The sequence below is a fragment of the Rana temporaria genome, chromosome 3 (genome assembly GCF_905171775.1).
Source record: "Rana temporaria chromosome 3, aRanTem1.1, whole genome shotgun sequence".
In the NCBI taxonomy this organism is placed as follows: Eukaryota; Metazoa; Chordata; class Amphibia; order Anura; family Ranidae; genus Rana; species Rana temporaria.
In genome coordinates, this window is record NC_053491.1 from 218,252,805 (window position 1) to 218,275,843 (window position 23,039).

At 44.5% G+C, this 23,039-nt stretch overlaps 1 protein-coding gene across 5 annotated transcripts in view; it reads left to right on the forward strand.

Moving 5' to 3' along the window:
* Window positions 1-23,039, forward strand: part of HCFC2 (host cell factor C2) — a 67,719-nt gene that overhangs the window by 33,350 nt on the left and 11,330 nt on the right. For 4 of the 5 annotated variants that reach the window (XM_040344254.1, XM_040344255.1, XM_040344257.1 and 1 more), the window contains exons 10-13: window positions 7,991-8,138; window positions 12,620-12,684; window positions 12,946-13,086; window positions 14,927-15,106. In XM_040344254.1, the coding sequence (XP_040200188.1) occupies window positions 7,991-8,138; window positions 12,620-12,684; window positions 12,946-13,086; window positions 14,927-15,106 (534 nt within the window). The remainder of the gene's footprint in view (window positions 1-7,990; window positions 8,139-12,619; window positions 12,685-12,945; window positions 13,087-14,926; window positions 15,107-23,039) is intronic. The other variant, XM_040344256.1, reaches the window with a different exon arrangement.

Here is a 23,039-nt window from a genome sequence, read left to right on the forward strand (position 1 = left end):
GACCATTTCAAATTTTTACCCCCCCCCCCCTGTCTCACCTTTGACATTCTCTTCAGACCTGTAGATCTTTCTAATATTCTTCTAGGGGAGCATTTAAAATTCTTCCCTTAGCTTTTCTGCGTAACTCCAAGTTTTCTTGAAAATCCTCCAGTTTTCCCATTTTGTGCTTAATAAGATATTATTGCCCTCTAAACCCTCTTTCAGTTCTTCCATTTTGTATGTTTCTTCGACCGCGTCGATCCATTCCCAAATTAAAGGGGGGTCTGGGTCTTGCCACCTTCTAGGGATTAATCTCTTGGCGGCGTTCAGGAGGTGCGGTATCAGTGATTCCCTGTACCTTTTAATGCCTTCTTCTCCCCCGTGAAATAAAACAACCCATGGGTCCATCTTTATCTTTTTCTTTGTGATCTCTTCCACGCATCCCAATATTTTTTCCCAATACTCTTTTATCTTAGGGCATCCCCACCCACCAAAGGTGTGCCATATTTCCTAGTGTACTGCAGCCCCTCCAGCAGTCCCCTGTCTGCCCCTCTTTAAATTGTTTTAATTTATCCGGTGTCATATACCAACCGGCAATGCATTTAAAGCACATTTCCGCCGTGCGGCTATCCACAGCGGAGGAGTGGGTCAGAGCCAACATTCTCTCTATTGTGGTCCTATCCCGCTGTGTGCCCAATTCCCTTTCCCATTTTTCAATGAATGGGGGTATACCCGGCTCCCCCATCTTCAGTAGGATCCTATATAGTTTTGAAACAATACCTTTGGATCTTTCTGTGGTACAGATTTTTTCCAAATCTGACAGCTGGTCTCCTGACCTCAAAGGGTGGGGGAGACCTTGAATAAAATGGTTTAGCTGCTGATACCTCCACTCATTGATTTCCATAAAATTTTTATTAAGTTTTAGCTCCTGCAGTGTTCTAATGTGACCCTCGCTCATTATGTCTCTTAGTTGTTCAGTGTCTTTTTTAATCCAATGCCCCCCCACTTGTGTCTTACCCGGTGCAAAAAAATCGTTGTTTTTCAGTGCTATGAGAGGTGAGTTATATTCTTTCTCAATTTTTTTATATACTATGTCCCATGTTTTCAGTGCCTTTTTTGTTATCTCGTGTAGGTTTATGTCCAGTGTCCTGAATTTGGGGGGGTTCCAAATTATCTTATCTAACCTTGCCTGTGATAATTCATTTTCTAAACTTACCCACCTTTTTTCTTTATTGACTCTGGCCCACTCCACCACCCTTGTTAATATAACCGCATCGTAGTATCTCTTAACATCCGGAACGGCGAGTCCTCCCTTTTTTTTTGGTTGCCTTAATGTTTGGGAAGATATCCTATGTTTCTTGTTCTTCCATATAAAATTCATAATTAATTTGTTAAGGGCTGAGAGTAGCGTTCTCGGGAGGGCTATGGGGATCATCTGGAATTTATATAGGACCTTTGGCATAATGACCATTTTGCAATAATTGATTCGTCCTATCCATGATATTGCTCTGTTTTCCACCCTTTTTGTCTCTTTCTTAATTTCGTTTAACAATGGGATAAAATTTATCGCATAGGTTTTTTTAATTGATTTGGCTAACAAGATCCCCAGGTATTTAAGTTCGCTGACCCAGGCGAAACGATGGTTCATTTTCAGAGATTTTTCTTCTGTCTTACTAACATTTATACTCATAATCTTCGTTTTGGTGATATTTAATTTGAAATTTGAAATTTCTCCATATTCATAGCAAAGGCTTAATAGGTTTGGAATTGATGTTTTGGGTTCAGTTAAATAGAAGAGGACGTCGTCTGCAAAAGCTGCAAGTTCATGTTCCTCCTCTCCTATTTTGATCCCTTTTATTTTTTGGCTGTTGCGAATCTTGGCTAGCAGGGGTTCCATTGACAACACAAACAGCAGTGGTGACAATGGACACCCCTGCCGCGTTCCATTTTTCATTTGAAATGTTTGCGAGAAGCTGCCGTTTATTTTTATTTTGGCCATAGGGGACTGATAAAGGGCAGCCACCCAGTTCATCATCCCCTGGCCAAACCCCATTTCCTTTAAAGTAGAAAGCATGAGTCCCCAGTCTACCCTGTCGAACGCTTTCTCTGCGTCTATTGACAGGAGTAGACCTGGGGACCCCATTGTCCTCAATTTCCGGATAATCAAGAGTGTTCTGACACCGTTGTCTCTCCCCTCTCGCCCCTGGATGAAACCCGTCTGGTCTGGATACACTAATTTATTCATTTCCTGCTTAACTCTTCCGGCCAATATCCTTGCGAACAGTTTTATATCCGTGTTTAGCAAGGATATTGGCCGGTAGCCCGAGCATCCTTCCAAGTCTTTGCCTTCTTTCGGGATGACAGTGATAATTGCTTCTGAGGCCTCCTTACTTAATTTGTACCCCTTCCCGAGGCCGTTAAAGTACTTACATAGCCTTGGTAATAGTATCTCTTTACATTTTTTGTAGTACATTACTGTAAAGCCGTCTGGGCCTGGGCTTTTACCTGAGGCTGAGTTTGTTAATGCTAACTTGATTTCATTTTCCGTGATTGGCCTATCCATCCCCTCGGCATCGATTTGACTGATTTTTGGGAGTCTTGCTTCTTTTAAAAAGGTTGTGATCTTATTTTCTTTCTCTCCTATCTGCCAAATCTTTTGTTCTACTGAGTATAATTTTTCATAGTATAATCTAAATGTTTCGGCGATTTCTTTTGTTGTATGGGCAACCTCTCATTTTTCATTTTTCATTTTGTCAATATAATTCCTTGATTTCTTTTTTTTCACCAACCGAGCCAGATGTTTGTTTGTTTTATTTCCCCACCTATATCTTTCCCTTGCTATTGAGTTGAATTCTTTTCTTGTTTCCTGATCCATGAGATCTTTAAGTTTATTTTGTTTGTTAACAAGGGTTAGGTATACATCTCGTTGCTTACCTTCTTTTTTGTGTTTTTGTTCTAGGCTGAAAATCTCGTCTATTAATTTTACTTTTTTACTGATCGCTTCCTTTTTTCTCCTTGCTCCTTCAGAGATCAAAACCCCTCTTATCACTGCCTTGTGGGCATCCCATAGGGTAGCCGCCGAGATTTCCTCAGTCTCATTGATCTTAAAATATTCTTCTAGTTCTTTTTTGACCCTTGTTACGCTTTTCTCCTCAATCAGTAGTTCCTCATTTAATCTCCAGCTTTGGTAAGGCCTTTGATTGCCCGAGATTTTTATAGATATACTAATGGGCGCGTGGTCGGAGATCGTCATGGGCTCTATTCTCGTCTCGACCACCCCCTCCAGCATTCTATGATCAACGAAGATGTGGTCGATCCGAGAATAACTACCATGCACCTGGGAATAAAAAGTATAGTCTCGCTGACTAGGATTAAAAATCCTCCATGTATCCACTAACTGACTTCTATGTAAGCTAGCTTTGGCCTTTCTTAATTGTGTATCCTGAGTTTCTAATGTCCGGTGTGATTTATCCACTTTCGGATCCATACAGAAGTTTAGGTCTCCTCCTAGTATTATCTTTCCCCTACTGAAGTCTTTTAATTTCCCTAAAATTCCCAATATGTATTTCATTGGGGAGATGTTAGGTGCATATACGTTTACAAGGGTATACTCTTCCTCCTCCAATTTTCCTCTCAAAAAGAGGAATCTCCCTTCTGGGTCAATTAGTCTATCTGTAAGCACAAACCTAATACCCTTGGCTACCCCAATTGCGACCCCTCTAGCCCTCTTGGAGATAGTATCTCCATAATACCAAGTGGGAAAGTCTGGTGAGTACATCCTTACGTTTGATCCTATTGTCAGATGGGTCTCTTGTAGGAATGCGATATCTGCCCTATAATGTTTCAGTTCCTTCAGCACCTTATGTCTCTTGTATGGGCTATTTAGTCCCTTAACGTTGTATGAGAGGCATTTAATTACTGGCATCTTCGTTTTTTTTTTTTTTTTTTTTTCTCGGTCTAGATCTACAATTTTCCCTTCTATGGTTTACGCTCTCTTCTAGTTGTCCAGGTGAGACAGGGCATCTTCCCCCCCCCCCCCCCTCAGTCCCTTCCCCCCTCTTCCCCCCTCTTCCCCCCTCCCCCCTCCCCTCCTCCCACCCTCCCGTTTGGTCTATTAAAGACCCCTGAACCAACTACCATGTCTTTGTCCAGATCGCTCTGGGTAAGGTTTAGAGTTTTCCTCCCCCCCCCTCTATCATTTAGATAGGGGAGGTGGGGAACAATCTTCAATCATCTCCCCCGTAACCGCCCAAGGCCCTCTCGGGTCCCGGAAGCAGACCAGGGGGAAAGAAAAAAATAAATAAATAAAAGAAGGCACAACACACCAAGGGGGCCCTCAAAAGAAAGGTCCTAACGTGGCACAATGTGCCAAAGGTCAGAGCTGGATAGGGAGAGTTGGAGAGGACAGGGGGGCCTCGGAATAGAGCCCCCCCCCCCCCCCCCAACCCGAAAAATTTGGTACCCGAGTGTCCAGTTCCCCGCAACGCTCGTTTAAGTCCTCGGGAATTCTTAACACAGCAGATCTCCCCTCTCAAATCCCGGTTTAACAAACAGGAGAACCCCGGGTGAGTTTGATCCTTTTGAAAAAGGGCCTAGTTTTGATCGTCCTCCCCTGTGTCCAGCATGTGTCCCCTCGTCTCCCAGAACAGATGGAGAGAAAATAAGGAGAGAAGGGCACCATCGAAAGGGATCCTAAGGAGACAGATTTTTGCCTAAGTCGGAGCCGGGTGGGTAAGAGAAGGAACGGGATGAGGGGTCTCATAGAAGAGACCCCCCTCTCCCTCGTCACTCCCCCCCCCCCCCACCCCGGCAAGTCAGGGATCCGAATGTCCAGTTTCCTGCAGAATTCACTTAAGTCCTCGGGGAATCTCAAGGTCGCAGATCTTCCCTCTCTTGTCCCAATTAAACATGCTGGAAAACCCCAGTTATATTTGATATTTAAATCGATCATCTGTTTTAGGAGTGGTTTTAACAACCATCTCCTCTCCAAAGTTTCTGGGGCCACATCGGTAAATATCCGGAGATCAGCCCCCTCAAAAACTATCGGGGGTTGCCCCCTCAACTTCTTCCATATTTCTTCTTTCTCTTCGTAGAATCTGAATCTTATTATAACATCTCTTGTTCGCTCTGGGGGCCCTCTTTTCGGGTTTTCTACTCGATGTACCCTTTCGATCTTGATTGGGTTGTCTACTGTTCTTTCTAGTACAGGGTTAAATATCGTTTGCATGATTGCCCTGAGATCCTCACCCCTCTTCTCTGGTATTGATTTGATCCTCAGGTTTTGTCTCCGATTTCTATTTTCCTGATCTTCTAATTTGTAGAGAATATGCCTCTGTTGTAATTGGATCTGATCGATCTGAATTTTTAGTGAGTTTGATTCCTGTTCTTGTTTCTCAATTTGTTCCTCTGCTGCTTCTATTCTGGAGAGCATATGACCAAAATCTGCCCGTAAGTTCTGTATCTCCCCCTTTATCGCATTTTCCAATTTTAGCAGCATCTCTGCCATTTCTCCCTTTGAAGGGGACTGTGTATTTGCACTTCGTTCTTCCGTCCTACTACTTTTCAGTCCACTTCCCATGGGCCCTTCCTCTCCTAATTCTATGGATGTTTCTCTGGAAATGTCACTCTGGGGTATCTTATTATCAGTCTTTTTAATTTTATTTACTTGTTGTTGTTGTTGCTTCATTGTTCCCTGGCCCCCGGGGGCACGCGGGCTTTCCCCTCTGGTCACAAATGGTCTTATTGAGCTTGTTGCTGTTGTATTGCTTGGGGTAATTGGGGGCCCCCCTTTTGTTGATCTACTCATATTATTCTCTCTCCTTCTAATTCTCTTCCCCAGCTTGACCTCCTTTTTCGAATTATTGAGAGAATTGGCGATTGGAGAGAGACTCCGTTGGACTGGGATAATTCATGTGAAAAGCAGGGATGGGTGGAACAGGAGATTTTTTCTTTCTTTCTTTCCTCTTTTTATATGTGTTTTTTTTTAAGGTGAATTTTTAAGACCTCTTCCCTTGTTTATTTAATCGTCTCCTGTTTCAGGAAATTACCTAGTCATAACCGGGGAGTAATATTTCCCTCCGCCAAAGTTACGGTCAGACGGAGATCCCCTATTTTCCTTTAATATAGAAGTTTTATAATAGGGGGAGGGTAGGTTTACTATGAACTTCCTTCTCAGTCCTTTTCCCGGTATTTCATGTCCTAGGGTAGAGAAAAAAAAATTGGGAGCTCTCTACAGGAAAGGAGGGGGCGTGCAGACACGAAGGGTCCAAAGTGGAGGGGGTACACACCCGTCCAGCCTCCAAAAGATTTAACAAGACCAGGATATGAGCCTGGCCTATATATAGCACCTGGGGTTTTTTTTTTTTTCCCTCAGTTCCGATGTATGTAATTCAGTTCGGCCAAAAATAGAAAAGGAGCTATACCAGACAGTTCACAATGTTTTCCTCCTCCCTGTCTTCCCATTAAATCCGTGAATCTGGATCGTTTAGCACCAACAGCCTCTTAGCTCCAAATTTCAAACATCTTCCGCTATCGTTTTCATGTGGTAATTTACACTGTGTCTCCTCATGTATTGCAGGTCACATTTGACTAGCACGCTTTACACCAGTATACCTGACACTTAATATGCACAGCGCAGCATATACTTAATGTGTGGTAAATCTCATCCACAATGAGTTAAATGAATTCAATCAGTTCAATCATGTTATAATTAACAGACTTTCTGCATCTTTTTCAACTGAAATTTTTCACAGCTTACAGAGTACCTCTCTATCTGGAACATCAGAGAAGGGAGGTGCAGGGATGGATCCTCTAGGCTCAGCAGACCCACTGGTTCCACATACTCACATCAGTGTAGTTGTACGGTCTGATCGTGGATGACAGGTGCCGTCCTCCAGCTGCTTGCCCAGCTTACCATACCTTCCCAGGCTGATGGTCGTGGCTCCCATGCGTCCCCGTGTCCGTCTTCCAGCTCAGCTGTCCTGCGCTGCGTGTCCTGACCCGCCGACCCCACCACACCGCGGTAGGAGCGGGTTTGGTAAACATGTGCAGAGCTGGTGTTGTGTAAGCGGTGGGCTGCACGGGGACTGCAGGGAAGCTGGCGTCTCTCCCCCTCATTCGGCGCGGTCCGTCCTTCCTCCCAACAACCCCTTAGCTCATCACACACCCCCACCCGTGAGCGCGTCGTTCCTCACGTGCACGCGCACGCCGTCATGATCCCACATGGAAAATAGGATTTTTAAAAAACGGCTTACCTGTAAAATCCTTTTTTTGGAGTACACTACGGGACACAGAGTTCCCACCCTTCTTATGGGAGACCTTATTACTTTGCTACAAAACTGAGGTACTTCCCGGATGGGAGGGGCTATATTTGGGGAGGAACTGTCTCTGATTGGTTGTGCCAGTGTCCAATCACCTCTGGTGAGCATATAACCCATTATGTAAAGACTTAGGCTCTGTGTCCCGTGGTGTACTCCAAGAAAAGGATATTACAGGTAAGCTGTTTTAAAAATCCTATTTCTTCTTCATTTTCTGTTATAAATTTTTGCAAATAAGTAATTTTTCGTCTTCAATAATGTGCACTGATGGGGCTTCACTGATGATTAGTGCCCTGATTATCGTTGTAAATGTTCCTCTGTTACAGGAAAGCCAGTTATCAGCTTTCCTTTCCTCAGACCGTGACAGCGGTGAGGAAAGGAAATGCCAATACCCGACATTGGTTTACATGTGATCAGACACAGCTGATGACATGGTAAATAGCCAATGTCATTGGCTCTTTACCCTGATCGGTGATGCGCTGTGTCCAAGGAACACAGTGCACCACCGATCCTGGGAGGGAACACATGAGCGGCAAGAATGGGAGGATGTCATATGATGTTCTCCCTGAACAAGAGTGGTCACGCCCCGCCCTCATTGTATAATGGGCCAGGCATGAACCGGTTAATGGCACTTTTACACTTCTTGACAAATATTTCCTTTATATGTGATGAACTTTCTTTTGTTACTGAACTAGAATTCCACACCCAGCTCTGTAAAGTCCACTGCTACTGACCATGGTGTTGTTGGAATGAAGATAACCTTAACAGAGAAACAAGCACTTTCCAGTGGGACTGTAGAATTAAATGGCAAATTACAAGACTCATCTGGGCCTAACACAGCAGGTAGGAATAAAGTATTGGTATGTTCCAAGTGCAAATGTTAGTCTTCTATAATGTTTCTGTAATAAATACATATAGAATTTAAATTGTATCTTGCATATGTTGTATAAAATTGATATTCAGTATTCCTGACAAAAAAGTGTAAAGGTATCAGATCCAGAGAGTCAATAACATTCTTTTGTGACCATGGCTTGGCGTGAAGCATAGACCTAAAAAGGTTTTACATTGCGTTGTGAATGGTCAGTTTGATGATCTAGTGGATCCAAAAACACATTTAATGGGTTGTCATTTACTTTGTGTCCTAGGTCCTCATACATCATCTAATTTGAATGATGTGCATGATTTGGACAAATGGGGCACTTGTTAGAGATAAAACTTCACAAACTACACTCAGTACACAACGTGAAGGTTTTAAATGAGTTTCACATACTGTATTCTCCGCCATTTGTCTGTCAAAGCAGTTGAATTGCAGGGTGGACATTAACATTGCATGCGTATTGAAATGTGTATAAAGGTACAAAGTAAAAAATGTTTGCATGACCGATCAGTATTTGCAGTTAACAGTATTTTGTTTTCAGCACATCAGCTATGAAAGTTGATGTAAAATGTTTGTTTTTATCACCTCAAGCGGAGATGATCTCATTCTCAATTTGTAGTTTTAATGAACATGCCACCTGCAGATGTTAAATGAAACATTATTACATGTCATTGGCTGTTACAGCAATGGTCACCTCCCCAGGAATGTTATTTTAATGGTACCGTATTTATTGGGGTATAGTGCGCACCCCTAAAGTTGCCCCGAAATTCCGGTGGAAAAAAGATTTTTGTACTTACAGTTTTGGTGTCTTACGCGGCGTCCATCGGCGGCCTCGTCGGGTCCGGCGTCCTCCCCGCTCGTTTCCCGCTTTCCCGCGCCGAGTTTGAATACTGCGCCGGCATATACCAAGCGCAGTACACGTGTATAGTCCAGGACGTGAGCGCGAGAGGAGTCGAGACTGCCCGACTATACATGAGTGTACTGCGCTCGGTATATGCCGGTGCAGTATTCAAACTCAGGGCAGAAAAGTGCTCGGTATACGCCGATAAATACGGTAATTTCGTTTTTTTTCTGGTTCATGGGATAGGCGATAAATTAAATAATTGTTGTAAGACTAGACTAGCATTCATCAATACAGTAAAACCTTGGTTTGAGAGCGTTTTGCAAGATGAGCAACATTTTTTTTAAAAGATTTTGCATGATATAAGAGTAGCGTCATGGCACAACTGAGTATAAAAAAGAAGGGAGGCGTCTCTAATGCCGCATACACACGATCGGTCAATCCGATGAGAACGGTCTGATGGACCGTTTTCATCAGACCAAACTGATCATGTGTGGGCCCCATTGGTTATTTATCCATCGGTTAAAAAATTTGAAACTTGTTTTAAAATTAACCAATGGATACCTAACCGATTGGAAAAAAAACGATCGTTTGTAGGCACATCCATCGGTTAAAAATCCACGCATGCTCAGACTAAATTAGGGGACGGGAGCGCTCGTTCTTGTTAAAACTAGCGTTCGTTATGGAGATAGCACATTCATCACGCTGTAACAGACAGAAAAGTGCGAATCGTCTTTTACTAACACAAAATCGGCTAAAGCAGCCCCAAGGGTGGCGCCATTGGATTTGGACTTCCCCTTTATAATGCCGTCATACGTGGTTTACGTGACCGGGTCCTGACACGATCGTTTTTTTTAACCAATGGTGTGTAGGCACGACTGACCATCAGTCAGCTTCATCGGTTAACTGATGGAAAAATCCATCAGACCGTTCTCATCGGATTGACCGATCGTGTGTACAGGGCATAAGTGTAGCAATATGGTTACATTTAATGAAGGTACAACATTTAGCAACTTATTGCTACACTTAGAGGTGCCCCTCTTCTCTTTTTATACCCTGTAAAAAAAATGCTTTGATATACAAATGCTTTGGATTACAAGCATGTTTCTGGAATGATTTATGCTTGCAAACCAAGGTTTTACTGTTCAGAAAACCAAATATACTCTCTAGGAGGGTTGGTAATAAATGATAATCCTGGATACATACACCTATACATTAAAAACACATATTCATGTTGTACTACAAAAAGCAGATGTCTATGGCCACCAATCTGTATACATCTTGTATCTGATTAAAGTACAGTATAATTGCTAAGATATAAGGTATTAAATGTACCTTAAACTGAAATATTAGATATGGACTGACCCTTGGATAGGCCAGATTCTCCTCGCCTCCTATGTGCATTTTTTATTTAGAGTTTCTAGAAACAAAGGGAAATGTGCTTTAAAGGATAAGTTCACCTTTACTAGGAGTTTGGAAAGCATTGCATCCGCAATCGACAGATCATGGGTGCCACACAGGACTCCTGCAGACTTGTCAGTATGTAGAGACAATGGCCCAGATTCACAAACAGTGGCGCACATTTAATGCCGCCGTATCGTATCTCCTGCACGCTACGCCGACGCAGGGCAGAGAGGCAAGCATGGAATTCACAAAGCCAATGCTGCCTAATCTGCGCTGGGTTTCGAAGGCGTAAGTCGGCGTAGGTGGAAGTGGGCGTGAGCCATGCAAATGAGGCGTGACCCCATGCAAATGATGGTTGGAGAGCCAGACAATTATGTTGAACAAACTGCGCATGCGTCGTGGACGCATCCCCGTGCGCATGCTCATAACCACGTCGGAACAACTACCTAAGATACGCCGGATGACTGCCTACGTCATGAACGTAATCTACGCCCATCCAGACACGCGTTCAACGTAAACTACGTAAAAACCGCCGGCTTCTGTTCCCTGATGCAGACCTTTACATGTCTGCTGCTGAGTTACACCTCCTTTATGGGGCTTAACTTTACGCCGGACGTACAACTTACGCGCAGCTCTCGTAGCCTGCGTCGGCCGGGCGCAGGTTTGTGAATCGCCGTATTTTCCTCATTTTGCTCATTTGAATGGCTAATCAATGGCAGCGCCACCATGCGGCCAGCGTAAATGTGCGCCCACCCTACGCCGGCGTAGGCAAGTTACGTCGGCGGGATGAAGCCTATTTTTAGGCGTATCTTCTTTTTTTTTTTTTTTTTTTTTTTTTTTTCTCCATTTGTTTTTTATTTGATTTTAAAATGGCTTGGTACGACAGGCAGATATTTAAACAAATAGCAGTGTTACAGCATACAAATCAAGCAAAGAAAAATAAGCAAAAAAAAAAACAGCAAATTTCACACAATACTACTTATATTCTCAGCTTGTATAGCCGAAGGTGCCTAGTGCCTGCTATGTCTCCTAGCCATATATCTATTCTTTCCCACCCCCAACCCATTTTTAGGCGTATCTTAGTTTGTGGGTACGGGGCACAGATACGACGGCGCATATTTGCACTTGCGCGGCGTATCTGCTTTGTGAATCCGGGCCAACGAACTACCAGAGTGCTCAACGGCGCCCTGGTAATTCATTGAGAACTACAAGCCAACAGCCACAAGGGCTGTCTGTAGTATCTCATTCACCAAACTTCTTTCTTTTTTCTTTAATAGTGACCCTGAGCGGGGGGATATCTCCTGCTTGCTGTCACTAAATGCAGGGGACCAGGGAGACGCTGCAGGAGTGAAAACATGTTACATGTTCCACCCTACGTATGGGTGGAACATGTTACATGTTCCCAAAGGAGAACTTATGGCAACCCATCAAGAAACCTACAGTGCCTTGAAAAAGTATTCATACCCCTTGAAATTTTCCATATTTTGTCATATTACAGCCAAAATTTTAAATGTATTTTTTGGAATTTTATGTGATAGACCAACACAAAGTGGCACATAATTGTGAAGTGGAAGGAAAATTATAAATGGTTTTCCAATTTTTTACAAATATGTGAAAAGTGTGGCGTACATTTGTATTCAGCCCCCCTGAGTAGATACTTTTGTAGAACCATCTTTCACTGCAATTACAGCTGCAAATCTTTCTGGGTATGTCTACCAGCTTTGCACATCTAGAGAGTGACATTTTTGTCCATTCTTCTTTGCAAAATATCTCGTTCTGTCAGATTGGATGGAGAAGCTGTCTTTGTACGGAGATTAAATTACACACAAGTGGACTCTATTTACTAATTAGGTGACTTCTGTAGGCAATCAGTTCCACTAGATTTTAGTTTGGGGTATCAGAGTAAAGGGGGCTGAATACAAATGCACACCATTTAGCATTTTCCTTCCACTTACTTATGTGTTGGTCTATCGCATAAAATCCCAATAAAATACATTTACATTTGGAAAATTTTAAGGGTATGAATACTTTTTCAAGCCACTGTAAGTTGTAAATAATGCTGAATGGTCCCCACAGTCACTGTATGTGAGCATTTGGTACACCGAAAACAAATATCAGACTGAAGTTTTTGGTACACTTTATTTGTATACAAGTAAGTTAAACTGTTATATTTCATAATTACTGAGACATTTTTCTTTATAGTTACAGGCTCCACATCGGCTTTACATACAAGTGAGAAAGTGATGTCCCAGTCAAAGAGCTCTCTAGTAAGTTTTTACCTGTTAACAATAGAGAATCAAGTACACAGTCTATAGAACCATTGTTTTGACTCTTTAAGGCAAAATTTAATTAAATTGAATTCAGAATTACTGGTCACTGATACACTTGAAAAAGTAAAAGTTTGATAATTTCTGCTCCTTCATTCTGGAGACTATGCCAATTTGCCTAACACGTGCATGCATCTCTTCCTAGAAATGGATAATAACACTTCTAATGGGTAAACTGAAGAATTTTTACTTTGCTGACAGGCAAATGGGCAGGTTACAGAAAAGTCTGCAGTAAAGAATGGCCAGAGGAAGTGGTATGATGTTGGGATCTTCCAAACCAATAGTGCCGTTGTCAGTCACTTCTTTGTGCTTCCAGACGCGAACCAGGGCACTTCAAGCAAGGTAGTGTGTCTACGTCAGATGTGTACAATTTCTGTCTGTAAGTTGAATGTATCTCTCTAAGGCTTATTAGCAGTGTTAATTTTGTCAAAAATATTTTCAACATCGTTTTCGTCAGATGCATGTTTTCAATGAAGAAAACTAAACAAAAATTCTAATTCGAGTTGAGTCAATTGACAAAAACTAGGATGAAAATCAATTTTAATTTTCATTTAGTCGACTAAAATTAAAGGGATTTAGTTAAATTGGCAATTCTAGAGAAATGCTTAAATAATTAATTACAAACTCATATACTCCCTGGAGTAAAAATTGAATGAATAATATGTTTATTTATGGTATTAAGGTTTGAACGTGCACTATAGACACAGGTTTAACCATTGTGATAAATAATGTCTTTATAAATGAAACCAAATTTCATACACAAAAATATTACTTTTTGACAAACAGAAGTACAACTTAAAAAAAACTGGGGAGGATGTTATTTTTACACAGTGCTAAGCATTGCTACCTTGCTGGGAGGGAAAACACTCACCATATCCCATCCAGACAGACACAAATCCGACAGAGAAGTTCCTTTTCTATGGTTTGTTCTAGAACTCCCAGACAGCGGGAGCCTGCGTCTTTTAGCCAGTACAGCTTGCCAATAGAGTGAGGGTGAAGGGGCTTTAACAGATAGGCAGAGCTCCAAGGAAAGCAGAAGTTCAAGTGGGTACTGGAAATTTAAGTCGACTAAAATACACTGGAGATTTTAGTCTACTAAAATGTGACTAAAAATAAAACAATTTAGATGTCTAAAATTACTAAAATGGCATTTAGTCAAGACTGACTAAAACTAAATCAAAATTTGACGTCAAAATTTACACTGCCTAGCAGTCATATTTTATGTATGGCAGTCTACAACTGTTAAATGCAGAGTGGCTAGTGTGTGCGTGCGTGTTTGTGTGCGTGCGCATGTGTGTGTGTGTTTTTTTTTTAATGATGGATTAAAAATTGTATTGCCATTATAAGGTCATAAAATAAAATGCAGGCACACACAATGGTGTTTCTTTACTAAAGCTGGAGAGTGCTAAACCAGGCTCACTTCTGCATAGAAACCAATCAGCTTTCAGGTTTTATTGCTAAAGCTTTAAAGGGGTTGTAAAGGCAGAATGTTTTTCACCTTAATGCATTCTATGCATTAAGATAAAAAGCCTTCTGTGTGCAGCAGCCCCCCTAACACTTACCCGAGGTCCCTCTCTGTCCACGAGTGTCTCAGCCGTCTGAGATTCTCTTTCCTGATTGGCTGAGACACAGAAGCAGCAATATTGGCTCCCGCTGCTGTCAATCAAATTCAGCTAGCCAATCCGGGAAGAGAGGGGTCGGGGCTCCGTGTCTGGACACAGGGAGCTGTGACTCAGCTTGGGTGCCCCCATAGCAAGCTGCTTGCTGTGGGGACACTGAACAGGAAGAAGGGGCCAGGATCACAGAAAAGGGACCCAGGCTGCTCTGTACAAATCCACTGCAACAGAGCAGGTAAGTATAACATGTTTGTTATTTTTATAGGCAAAAAATTTGCCTTTACAATTACTTTAATTGAACAAGTGGAGGTTAGAGGTTGATTGGTTTCTATGCAGAAGTAAGTCTGATTTTGCACTCTCCAGCTTTAGTAAATAAACCCCATAATGCACTCTACACGTATAAGAATTTAAGATGACATAACACAGCTACACAGTGACATTTAAAAACAACATATACATAAAACAATAGATATTAAAATGTAAGTCATGTCCCCACCCTATCCTATACTTTTAAATTTGTTAAATGTAAACTAAAGGACTGAAAAACTCTTGGTTCTCTTCCTCAGGATGCTGATGCACCTTGTTACACTTTGTTAAAGAAACATGGACTCAGTCCTGGGAGTGTGTACAGGTTTAGAGTTGCTGCAATTAATGGATATGGAATTGGTTCTTTCAGTAAAATTAGTGAGTTTAAGACTTGCATTCCTGGATTTCCTGGAGCTCCATCATCGGTAAAAGTCACTAAGGTAAGACTCTAAGAAAATACTTGAAAAAATTTAACAAAATGTATTCTTTAAAATAAAAAATAAAAAATTATTCTGACCACACATATGAAAAATGATTTGTTGGTTCAGGAGAGCCTGCAACATTTACTAAGTATATCATTTTTAGTTTAGCAAACCTACCTTGACATAAGCATACCCAGTCCCTTTCCAGTTCATTACAATATGGTGTCTAATAATAGATAGATGGTTATCTCACTGAGTACAACAGAAGGAGAGACATATGCCTGTGCTTGAATATGTCACTGGCATGTGAGAACTGCCCTATTTCTCTTCTGTTTGTTTTGAAGATTGAAGTCAACCTTTACTTGAAGTGTTTGCTCCATTTTCTTTTCTTTATCGTACATCACGGGACACAGAGCGGCATATTCATTACTATATGGGTTATATGGAGTACCTTCAGGTGATGGACACTGGCAATCTCAAAAACAGGAAGTGCCCCTCCCTATATAACCCCCTCCCATAGGAGGAGTACCTCAGTTTTTACGCCAGTGTCTTAGGTGTTGGTCATGGTTTAGCTTGCCTCCACATCCTTGGGATTAAGGTGGGCTAACCGGTTCTGTCCAAAGGCCTCAGTGCTAAAGTGGTCAGCAACCGGACCCCAAACCATTGGGGTATAGCCCATAATGCTTTCTGTCACAGAGAGCTGGACTCTGGGCCCAGAACTTAGAAACCTTTGGGGGCCTAATGTTTCTGTTGCCAGGGTGCTATATGGGCCCAGGACAGTGGATCCTTCATAGGAACCCAGGGCCTGAAGGTCTAGACGCCCCACGGAGATGGGGGAAGATTGGACCTCTTGCTGTGCAAAGTCCTGCGGCATGGAGCAGGTAAGTGAAGGGGAAACTTGCGGAACTTGGTTCGCAGCAGGTTTTGTCTGGGGGAAGGTCACAGCGGGACATGCCTATGGTTTATGCGCTGCATCTGGCAAGGTGAGTCACATATCTTAAGATAGGATGACTCTATATGTGTATAATCCCCATAATTGTGACCTCCCTGGTAGTATTTCAACTGGTGCTAGTAGCATTGAAAAGGGCCTGTGTGTATAGTGACAATTCTCTTAAGAGAAGCCCCTGGGAATCTATTGAGGTTTCTTATGTAGAGAGTGAATGCTCTTACCTGCAAGCCTGCTCAGAGAGGTCCAGGCGGTTGCTGCAGAAAAATAAATGCCGCTCTGTGGATCCTGGCCTGGACGGCAGGATCAGCCTCTGACCTCCTCGTGTGGGCCTCCCCCCCCCCCCGCCGGCGGGCGGGCGCGCGCGCGTCCCCGTGATATGGGCGCAATTTCGCGCCGTTTTTCTGAAGGGGAAGGGCGGGCCCGTAGGTAAAAGGAAGGGGCGGCCCTTCCAAAAGAGTTCCCAGCTCAGTGATGTGTTGGAACTGAGAGAGGAAGGACCAGAGCGGCAGAGTGGGGCGCCGAGGACACACAGTGGCCAAAGAAAAGTATTACAGTCTTCAAAAAGACTGTCTTTCACCCTAAAGATAGGGTTTCTTTTTTCTTTTTCTTTTCAGCAGTTTTTATTGGCAAATACTACTAAAGGGGGACAGAATGGTTTTTCTTTCTTTGGTTTAAAAAAAAAAAAAAAAGAAACAAACCAAGATTAATAAGGAAAGGCATTTTTTTCCCCAGAAAGGGTTTGTGGGCAACAACTATTTATTTTCCCAAACACCATTAAGTAGCGGGCGTACCTCGGTATTGTACCATGGCATCTGGTTCGGAGGGTACAAAAGGTGGGGATTCCCCCAGAGGGTCCGGGGTCTCGGACAAAGTCTTACCGCTACTTTCCCCAGAAGGAGCCTTGGTGAGACCATCGGGATCTGGGGCTGGAGCTGGCATGGGTCAGTCCAACCCTAGGGTGGTCACGGACGAGGTACTGTCCACCTCTCTAAAGGAGATGGAAAAAAGAATGGAAAAAATGATAGCCAAGGCTATGCGGGGCAGAAAACGGAATAGATCTCCGTCGCCCGAGCGTGAACCCTCAGATGAGGAGGTCCCTTCCGCAGAGGAATGGGAAGACCTCTTGGACAAGGACCAAGTAGGTTCAGGGATCGAGGATCCGGGTACGGAGGAATCTGGCGCAGCCTCCCAAGGGGAGAGCTGGTGGGTTCAAGTTTTAACAGACTTGGTCCATAGGACGTTCAACTTGCCAGTACCAGATCTCCAAGTATCAACGGTCTCAGCTTTGGACTCACTAAGAGCGCCTCAAACCAATGCGGTTTTTCCGATCCATCCTCTACTAGAGGAAGTTATGTTCCAAGATTGGGCCAAGCCAGATAGAATCTTTGTACCACCAAAGAGATTCTCTGCCTTATATCCTATGGAAGAGAAATTTTCCAAGAGATGGGCAGCCCCGGCTGTAGACGCAGCCATCTCATGTGTAAACAAGTCTTTAACATGCCCTGTAGAAAACATACAGGTGTTCAAGGATCCGGTTGATAAACGCTTGGAAACGCTACTTAAAACCTCCTTCACTACTGCAAGGGCAGTAGTGCAGCCAGCTGTGGCTGCAATTGGGGTTGCGCAAGCATTATCGGATCAAGCTAAGCAGATGCTTAAACTTATTCCTGCCCAGCAGGCAGAAGAATTTTCGGACGTCCCTAGGGCCATACGATTTACGGTAGATGCGATTAAGGATTCGATCCAGCAAGCGTCACGTCTATCATTATCCCTTATCCATATGAGAAGACTCTTATGGTTAAAGAGCTGGGAGGCAGAGCCCCCATGCAAGAAGCTCCTGGTAGGGTTCCCCTTCCATGGAGGACGACTCTTCGGAGAAGACCTGGACAAATACATCCAGACCATTTCAAGCGGAAAAAGTACTCTTTTGCCCACCAAGAAGAAGTTTCGGGGGCCTGCGTTTAAACGACAGTACTCCCCTGGGCAGGGGCCCTCCAATACCAAACAGTATCGACGGCCTCCTGCAAGATCAAATTTTAACAAGTCGCAGGGACAGGCCGGCGCAGGCAAGAAGCAGTGGTTTCGCAAGCCAGCAAAGCCAGCCCCCAAGCCGGCCTTATGAAGGGGCGCCCCCACCCTCGAAGGTGGGGGGAAGACTGCGTCTCTTTACAGAGGTTTGGGAGGCCAGCATTCCCGACAAATGGGTACGGTCCTCCGTGGCTACAGGCTACAAACTAGACTTCCTAAAGTTTCCTCCTCCTCATTTTCAGGAGTCAAGAGTACCAAACGATCCGAAGAAGGGAGCCGCATTAATAGCGGCATTGAATCATCTACTCTCTCAGGAGGTAATAGTAGAGGTACCAGTCCAAGAACAGGGGCTAGGTTTCTACTCCAACCTATTCATTATCCCAAAGCCCAACGGCGATGTCAGGCCAATTTTGGACTTAAAAATGGTAAATGCATACCTAAAGGTCCGCTCATTTCGGATGGAATCCGTGCGGTCAGCAGTTGCCGCACTTCAGAAGGACGATTTTATGGCATCCATAGACATAAAGGATGCTTACCTTCATGTTCCAGTTTACCAGCCACATCAAAGATTTCTACGCTTCTCGGTGGCTCTACGTCATTTCCAATTCATGGCGCTTCCCTTCGGGTTGGCTACGGCCCCCCGGGTGTTCACGAAGGTCCTAGCTCCAATCCTAGCCAATCTAAGGATTCAAGGGGTCACAATCCTAGCATACCTGGACGACCTCCTAGTCATACATCACTCGTCTCCTGGCTTGAAACAAGCAGTGGCCCTCACAGTTCAGTACCTCGAGAGGTTCGGCTGGGTCCTAAATCGAGAAAAATCAGCATTCCAGCCCACAAGGCAGTTGGAATATCTCGGCATGAGATTAGACACAGAACAACAGAGGGTGTTTCTGCCTCTGATAAAAGTCAAAGCCATCAAGGAATTAATTCTACTGGTTCTAAGCAAGAAGGAACCAACTGTTCGCCTATGTATGCGGTTACTAGGCAAGATGGTGGCCACATTCGAGGCGGTACCGTACGCCCAGAGCCACACTCGCATCCTGCAGGCAGCCATCCTGTCAGCCTGGAGCAGGAGGCCACAGGCCTTAGATATCCCTTTGCCGCTCTCATCAAGAGTCCGACAAAGTCTGTGTTGGTGGTTAGACCCTCAGAATCTACTGAAGGGGAAGTCTTTCAGCCCAGTGGCTTGGAAGATAGTAACCACAGACGCCATCCTAACAGGCTGGGGAGCAATTTTGGATGGTTGCACTCGCCAAGGCACTTGGGCAAAGCCAGAGAAGCAGTTGCCCATCAACATCTTGGAGCTCAGAGCTGCTCGACTAGCCCTCAGGGCTTGGACGTCCAAGTTGCAGGGGTTCCCGGTGAGAATTCAATCGGACAATGCCACGGCAGTGGCATACATAAATCACCAAGGGGGAACCAAGAGTCAAGCCGCTCAGAGAGAGGTGAGCTTGATTCTCCTATGGGCAGAAGCTCATGTGCCCTGCATATCGGCGATATTCATTCCAGGAGTGGACAACCTTCAGGCGGACTTTTAAGTCGCCAGACTCTGTTGCCGGGGGAATGGTCTCTACATCCACAGGTCTTTCAGACACTCTGCCAGAGATGGGGAGTGCCGGACGTGGACGTCATGGCATCAAGACTCAACAAGAAGCTAGACAGGTTCATATCCCGCTCAAGGGATCCGATGGCCTGCGGAACCGATGCGCTGGTTTGCCCTTGGCATCAGTTCAGACTACTTTATGTATTTCCCCCGCTCCAGTTACTACCCCGCCTGCTGCGCAGGATCAGGGTGGAGCACATACCAGTCATCCTGGTAGCTCCAGCATGGCCCAGAAGGGCATGGTATTCACTAATCCTAAAGATGGTAGTGGGAGACCCTTGGACTCTTCCTCTACGGCCAGACCTGCTATCGCAAGGTCCGATCCTCCACCCTGCCTTACGGCATCTAAATTTGACGGCCTGGAAGCTGAATCCCTGATTCTCAGGGGTAGAGGTCTGTCACAGAAAGTAATCTCTACCCTAATCAGAGCCAGGAAACCGGTCTCTAGGGTGATTTATTACAGGGTCTGGAAGGCCTATGTAGGCTGGTGTGAGTCCAAGCGATGGCTTTCTCGCAAGTTTACCATCGATAGAGTATTAAGTTTTCTCCAGCTAGGAGTGGATAAAGGACTGGCATTAAGCACAATCAAAGGACAGATTTCAGCTTTGTCAGTGTGGTTTCAGCGGCCGCTGGCCACCCACTCGCTAGTTAAAGCGGGAGTTCACCCATTTAAAAAAAAAAAAAAAATCTCCCCTTAGCTTCCTGCTCGTTCGGTCTAGGGGAATCGGCTATTTATATTAAAATATGTGCAGTACTTACCCGTTTTCGAGCTGCATCTTCTTCCGTCGCTTCCGGGTATGGGTCTTCGGGAGCGGGCGTTCCTTCTTGATTGACATTCTTCCGAGAGGCTTCCGACGGTCGCATCCATCGCGTCACTCGTAGCCGAAAGAAGCCGAACGTCGGTGCGGCTCTATACTGCGCCTGCGCACCGACGTTCGGCTTCTTTCGGAAAATCGTGACGCGATGGATGCGACCGTCGGAAGCCTCTCGGAAACCTGTCAATCAAGAAGGAACGCCCATTCCCGAAGCCCATACCCGGAAGCGACGGAGAGGATGCGTCTCGTAAACGGGTAAGTACTGCACATATTTTAAAATAAATAGCCGATTCCCCTAGTAATAACGAGCAGGATTCTAAGGGGGAAAAGTGCCCTCTAAGGGTGAACCCCCGCTTTAAGACCTTCCTTCAAGGGGTCTTACGTATTAATCCTCCAGTTAAATCCCCGCTTTGTCCGTGGGATCTAAATCTTGTTCTGTCAAGTTTACAGAAACAACCTTTTGAGCCGTTGGCTGAAATTCCTTTGGTTTTACTGACAAGGAAGTTAGTATTTTTGGTCGCCATAGTTTCCGCCAGAAGAGTATCGGAACTGGCAGCCTTATCCTGTAAGGAACCATATCTTATTTTGCATAAGGACAGGGTCGTTCTCCGCCCTCATCCTTCCTTCCTACCAAAGGTTATATCCAGTTTTCATCTAAACCAGGATTTGGTATTACCATCCTTCTTTCCTAAACCTACTTCCAGAAAGGAAGGGTTGCTGCATACCTTGGATATTGTCAGGGCCATGAAGGCCTATCTTAAAGCTACAGAGAAGATCCGGAAAACAGATGTGTTGTTCATTTTACCGGATGGGCCCAAGAAGGGGCAGGCAGCTGCAAAATCCACCATCTCGAGGTGGATTAAACAGTTAATCACTCAGGCCTACGGCTTGAAAGGGTTGCCTCCTCCGTTATCATTAAAGGCTCATTCTACTAGGGCCATGGGCGCCTCCTGGGCAGCACACCACCAGATCTCTATGGCTCAAGTTTGCAAGGCGGCAACCTGGTCTTCTGTCCACACGTTTACAAAATTCTACCAGTTGGACGTAAGAAGGAATACGGATACAGCCTTTGGGCAGGCAGTGCTGCAGGCTGCAGTTTGAGACCCTCGGATTCCGGGGGGCTCCCTTTTGAGTTAAATTTAAAAATTTATTTTTTCTCAACTAAGTTGGATTTATTATGATTTGAGTATATCTCTAAATTAAATCCTTTTGTCTTAGGAAGATGTTCTCCCTCCCCTCATTGTAAGCATTGCTTTGGGACATCCCATATAGTAATGAATATGCCGCTCTGTGTCCCGTGATGTACGATAAAGAAAAAGATTTTTAATACAGCTTACCTGTAAAATCTTTTTCTTGGAGTACATCACGGGACACAGAGCTCCCACCCCTCTTTTGGGGACCATTTTGGGAGGCATACTGCTTGCTACAAAACTGAGGTACTCCTCCTATGGGAGGGGGTTATATAGGGAGGGGCACTTCCTGTTTTTGAGATTGCCAGTGTCCATCACCTGAAGGTACTCCATATAACCCATATAGTAATGAATATGCCGCTCTGTGTCCCGTGATGTACTCCAAGAAAAAGATTTTACAGGTAAGCTGTATTAAAAATCTATTTTTTCGTACATCACGGGACACAGAACTGCATAGTAATTACTATGTGGGTTATAGGCCTACCTTTAGGTGATGGACACTGGCACACCCAAGACAGGAAGTCCCCTCCCCTATATAACCCCTCCCAAACCGGGAGTACCTCAGTTTTTTCACCAGTGTCTAAGGTGTTCGTCACGGTTAAAGAAGTACTTTGAATAGCTCCGCTGGAGAATCCTCCGGAATCAAGCTAGCTATGCAACCGGATCCATCCAAAGTGCCATTGAGACCAAAGTGGATGGTACCCGGGCCTCGGGAAAAGAAGAGTGAGGTTTTGCCTGTAATGTTTCTCTTCGGAGAGCTGGACCCAGGAAACCAGTACTTTGGTTATCCACCAGATACTAAAAAGGAGTGGAAATCCTAAGAGGACCCCGGTCCCTGAAGGTCTTTGACATGGCCCACCGTGATGGGTGAAGATTGGGTCTGAATGTTTTTCAGCAGCAGAATCCTGCAGCGGGAGCGGTAAGTGAAGATTCTTAAGGAACTGTGAGTTCACTTATGGATTTCTTCTTTAACGTTATGTGTCATGCCCGTTTTTCACCACTAGAAGAGGGTATGTAAGTAGCATACCTGTTCCATACCTTCAGTGTGTTGCTGAGTTCAGTAAGCTTCTGTGCAGGCTTCCTCCTGGGTGCAGTCTAGCCATTTGGAGATGTTCAGGGGGGGATTTGTGGTGGAGCAACAGGCTGTATATGCGGTCTGCCCCTCCCTGGCAGCAGCGCACTGCCAACCTTCAGAACGGCTATAAGTGCTCGGTTTTCCTACCCTCAGGGGTCCTGGGAATTCGCTCTCCCTCCTCTCCCCACGCCAGTCCCAAGCAGCGCTTGCATGAATCAGTTTTTAAAACACTGGTGGGCATTCTAGGGAGATGAGTAGGGGCATGGCTTAACGCGGCGGCATATGTGT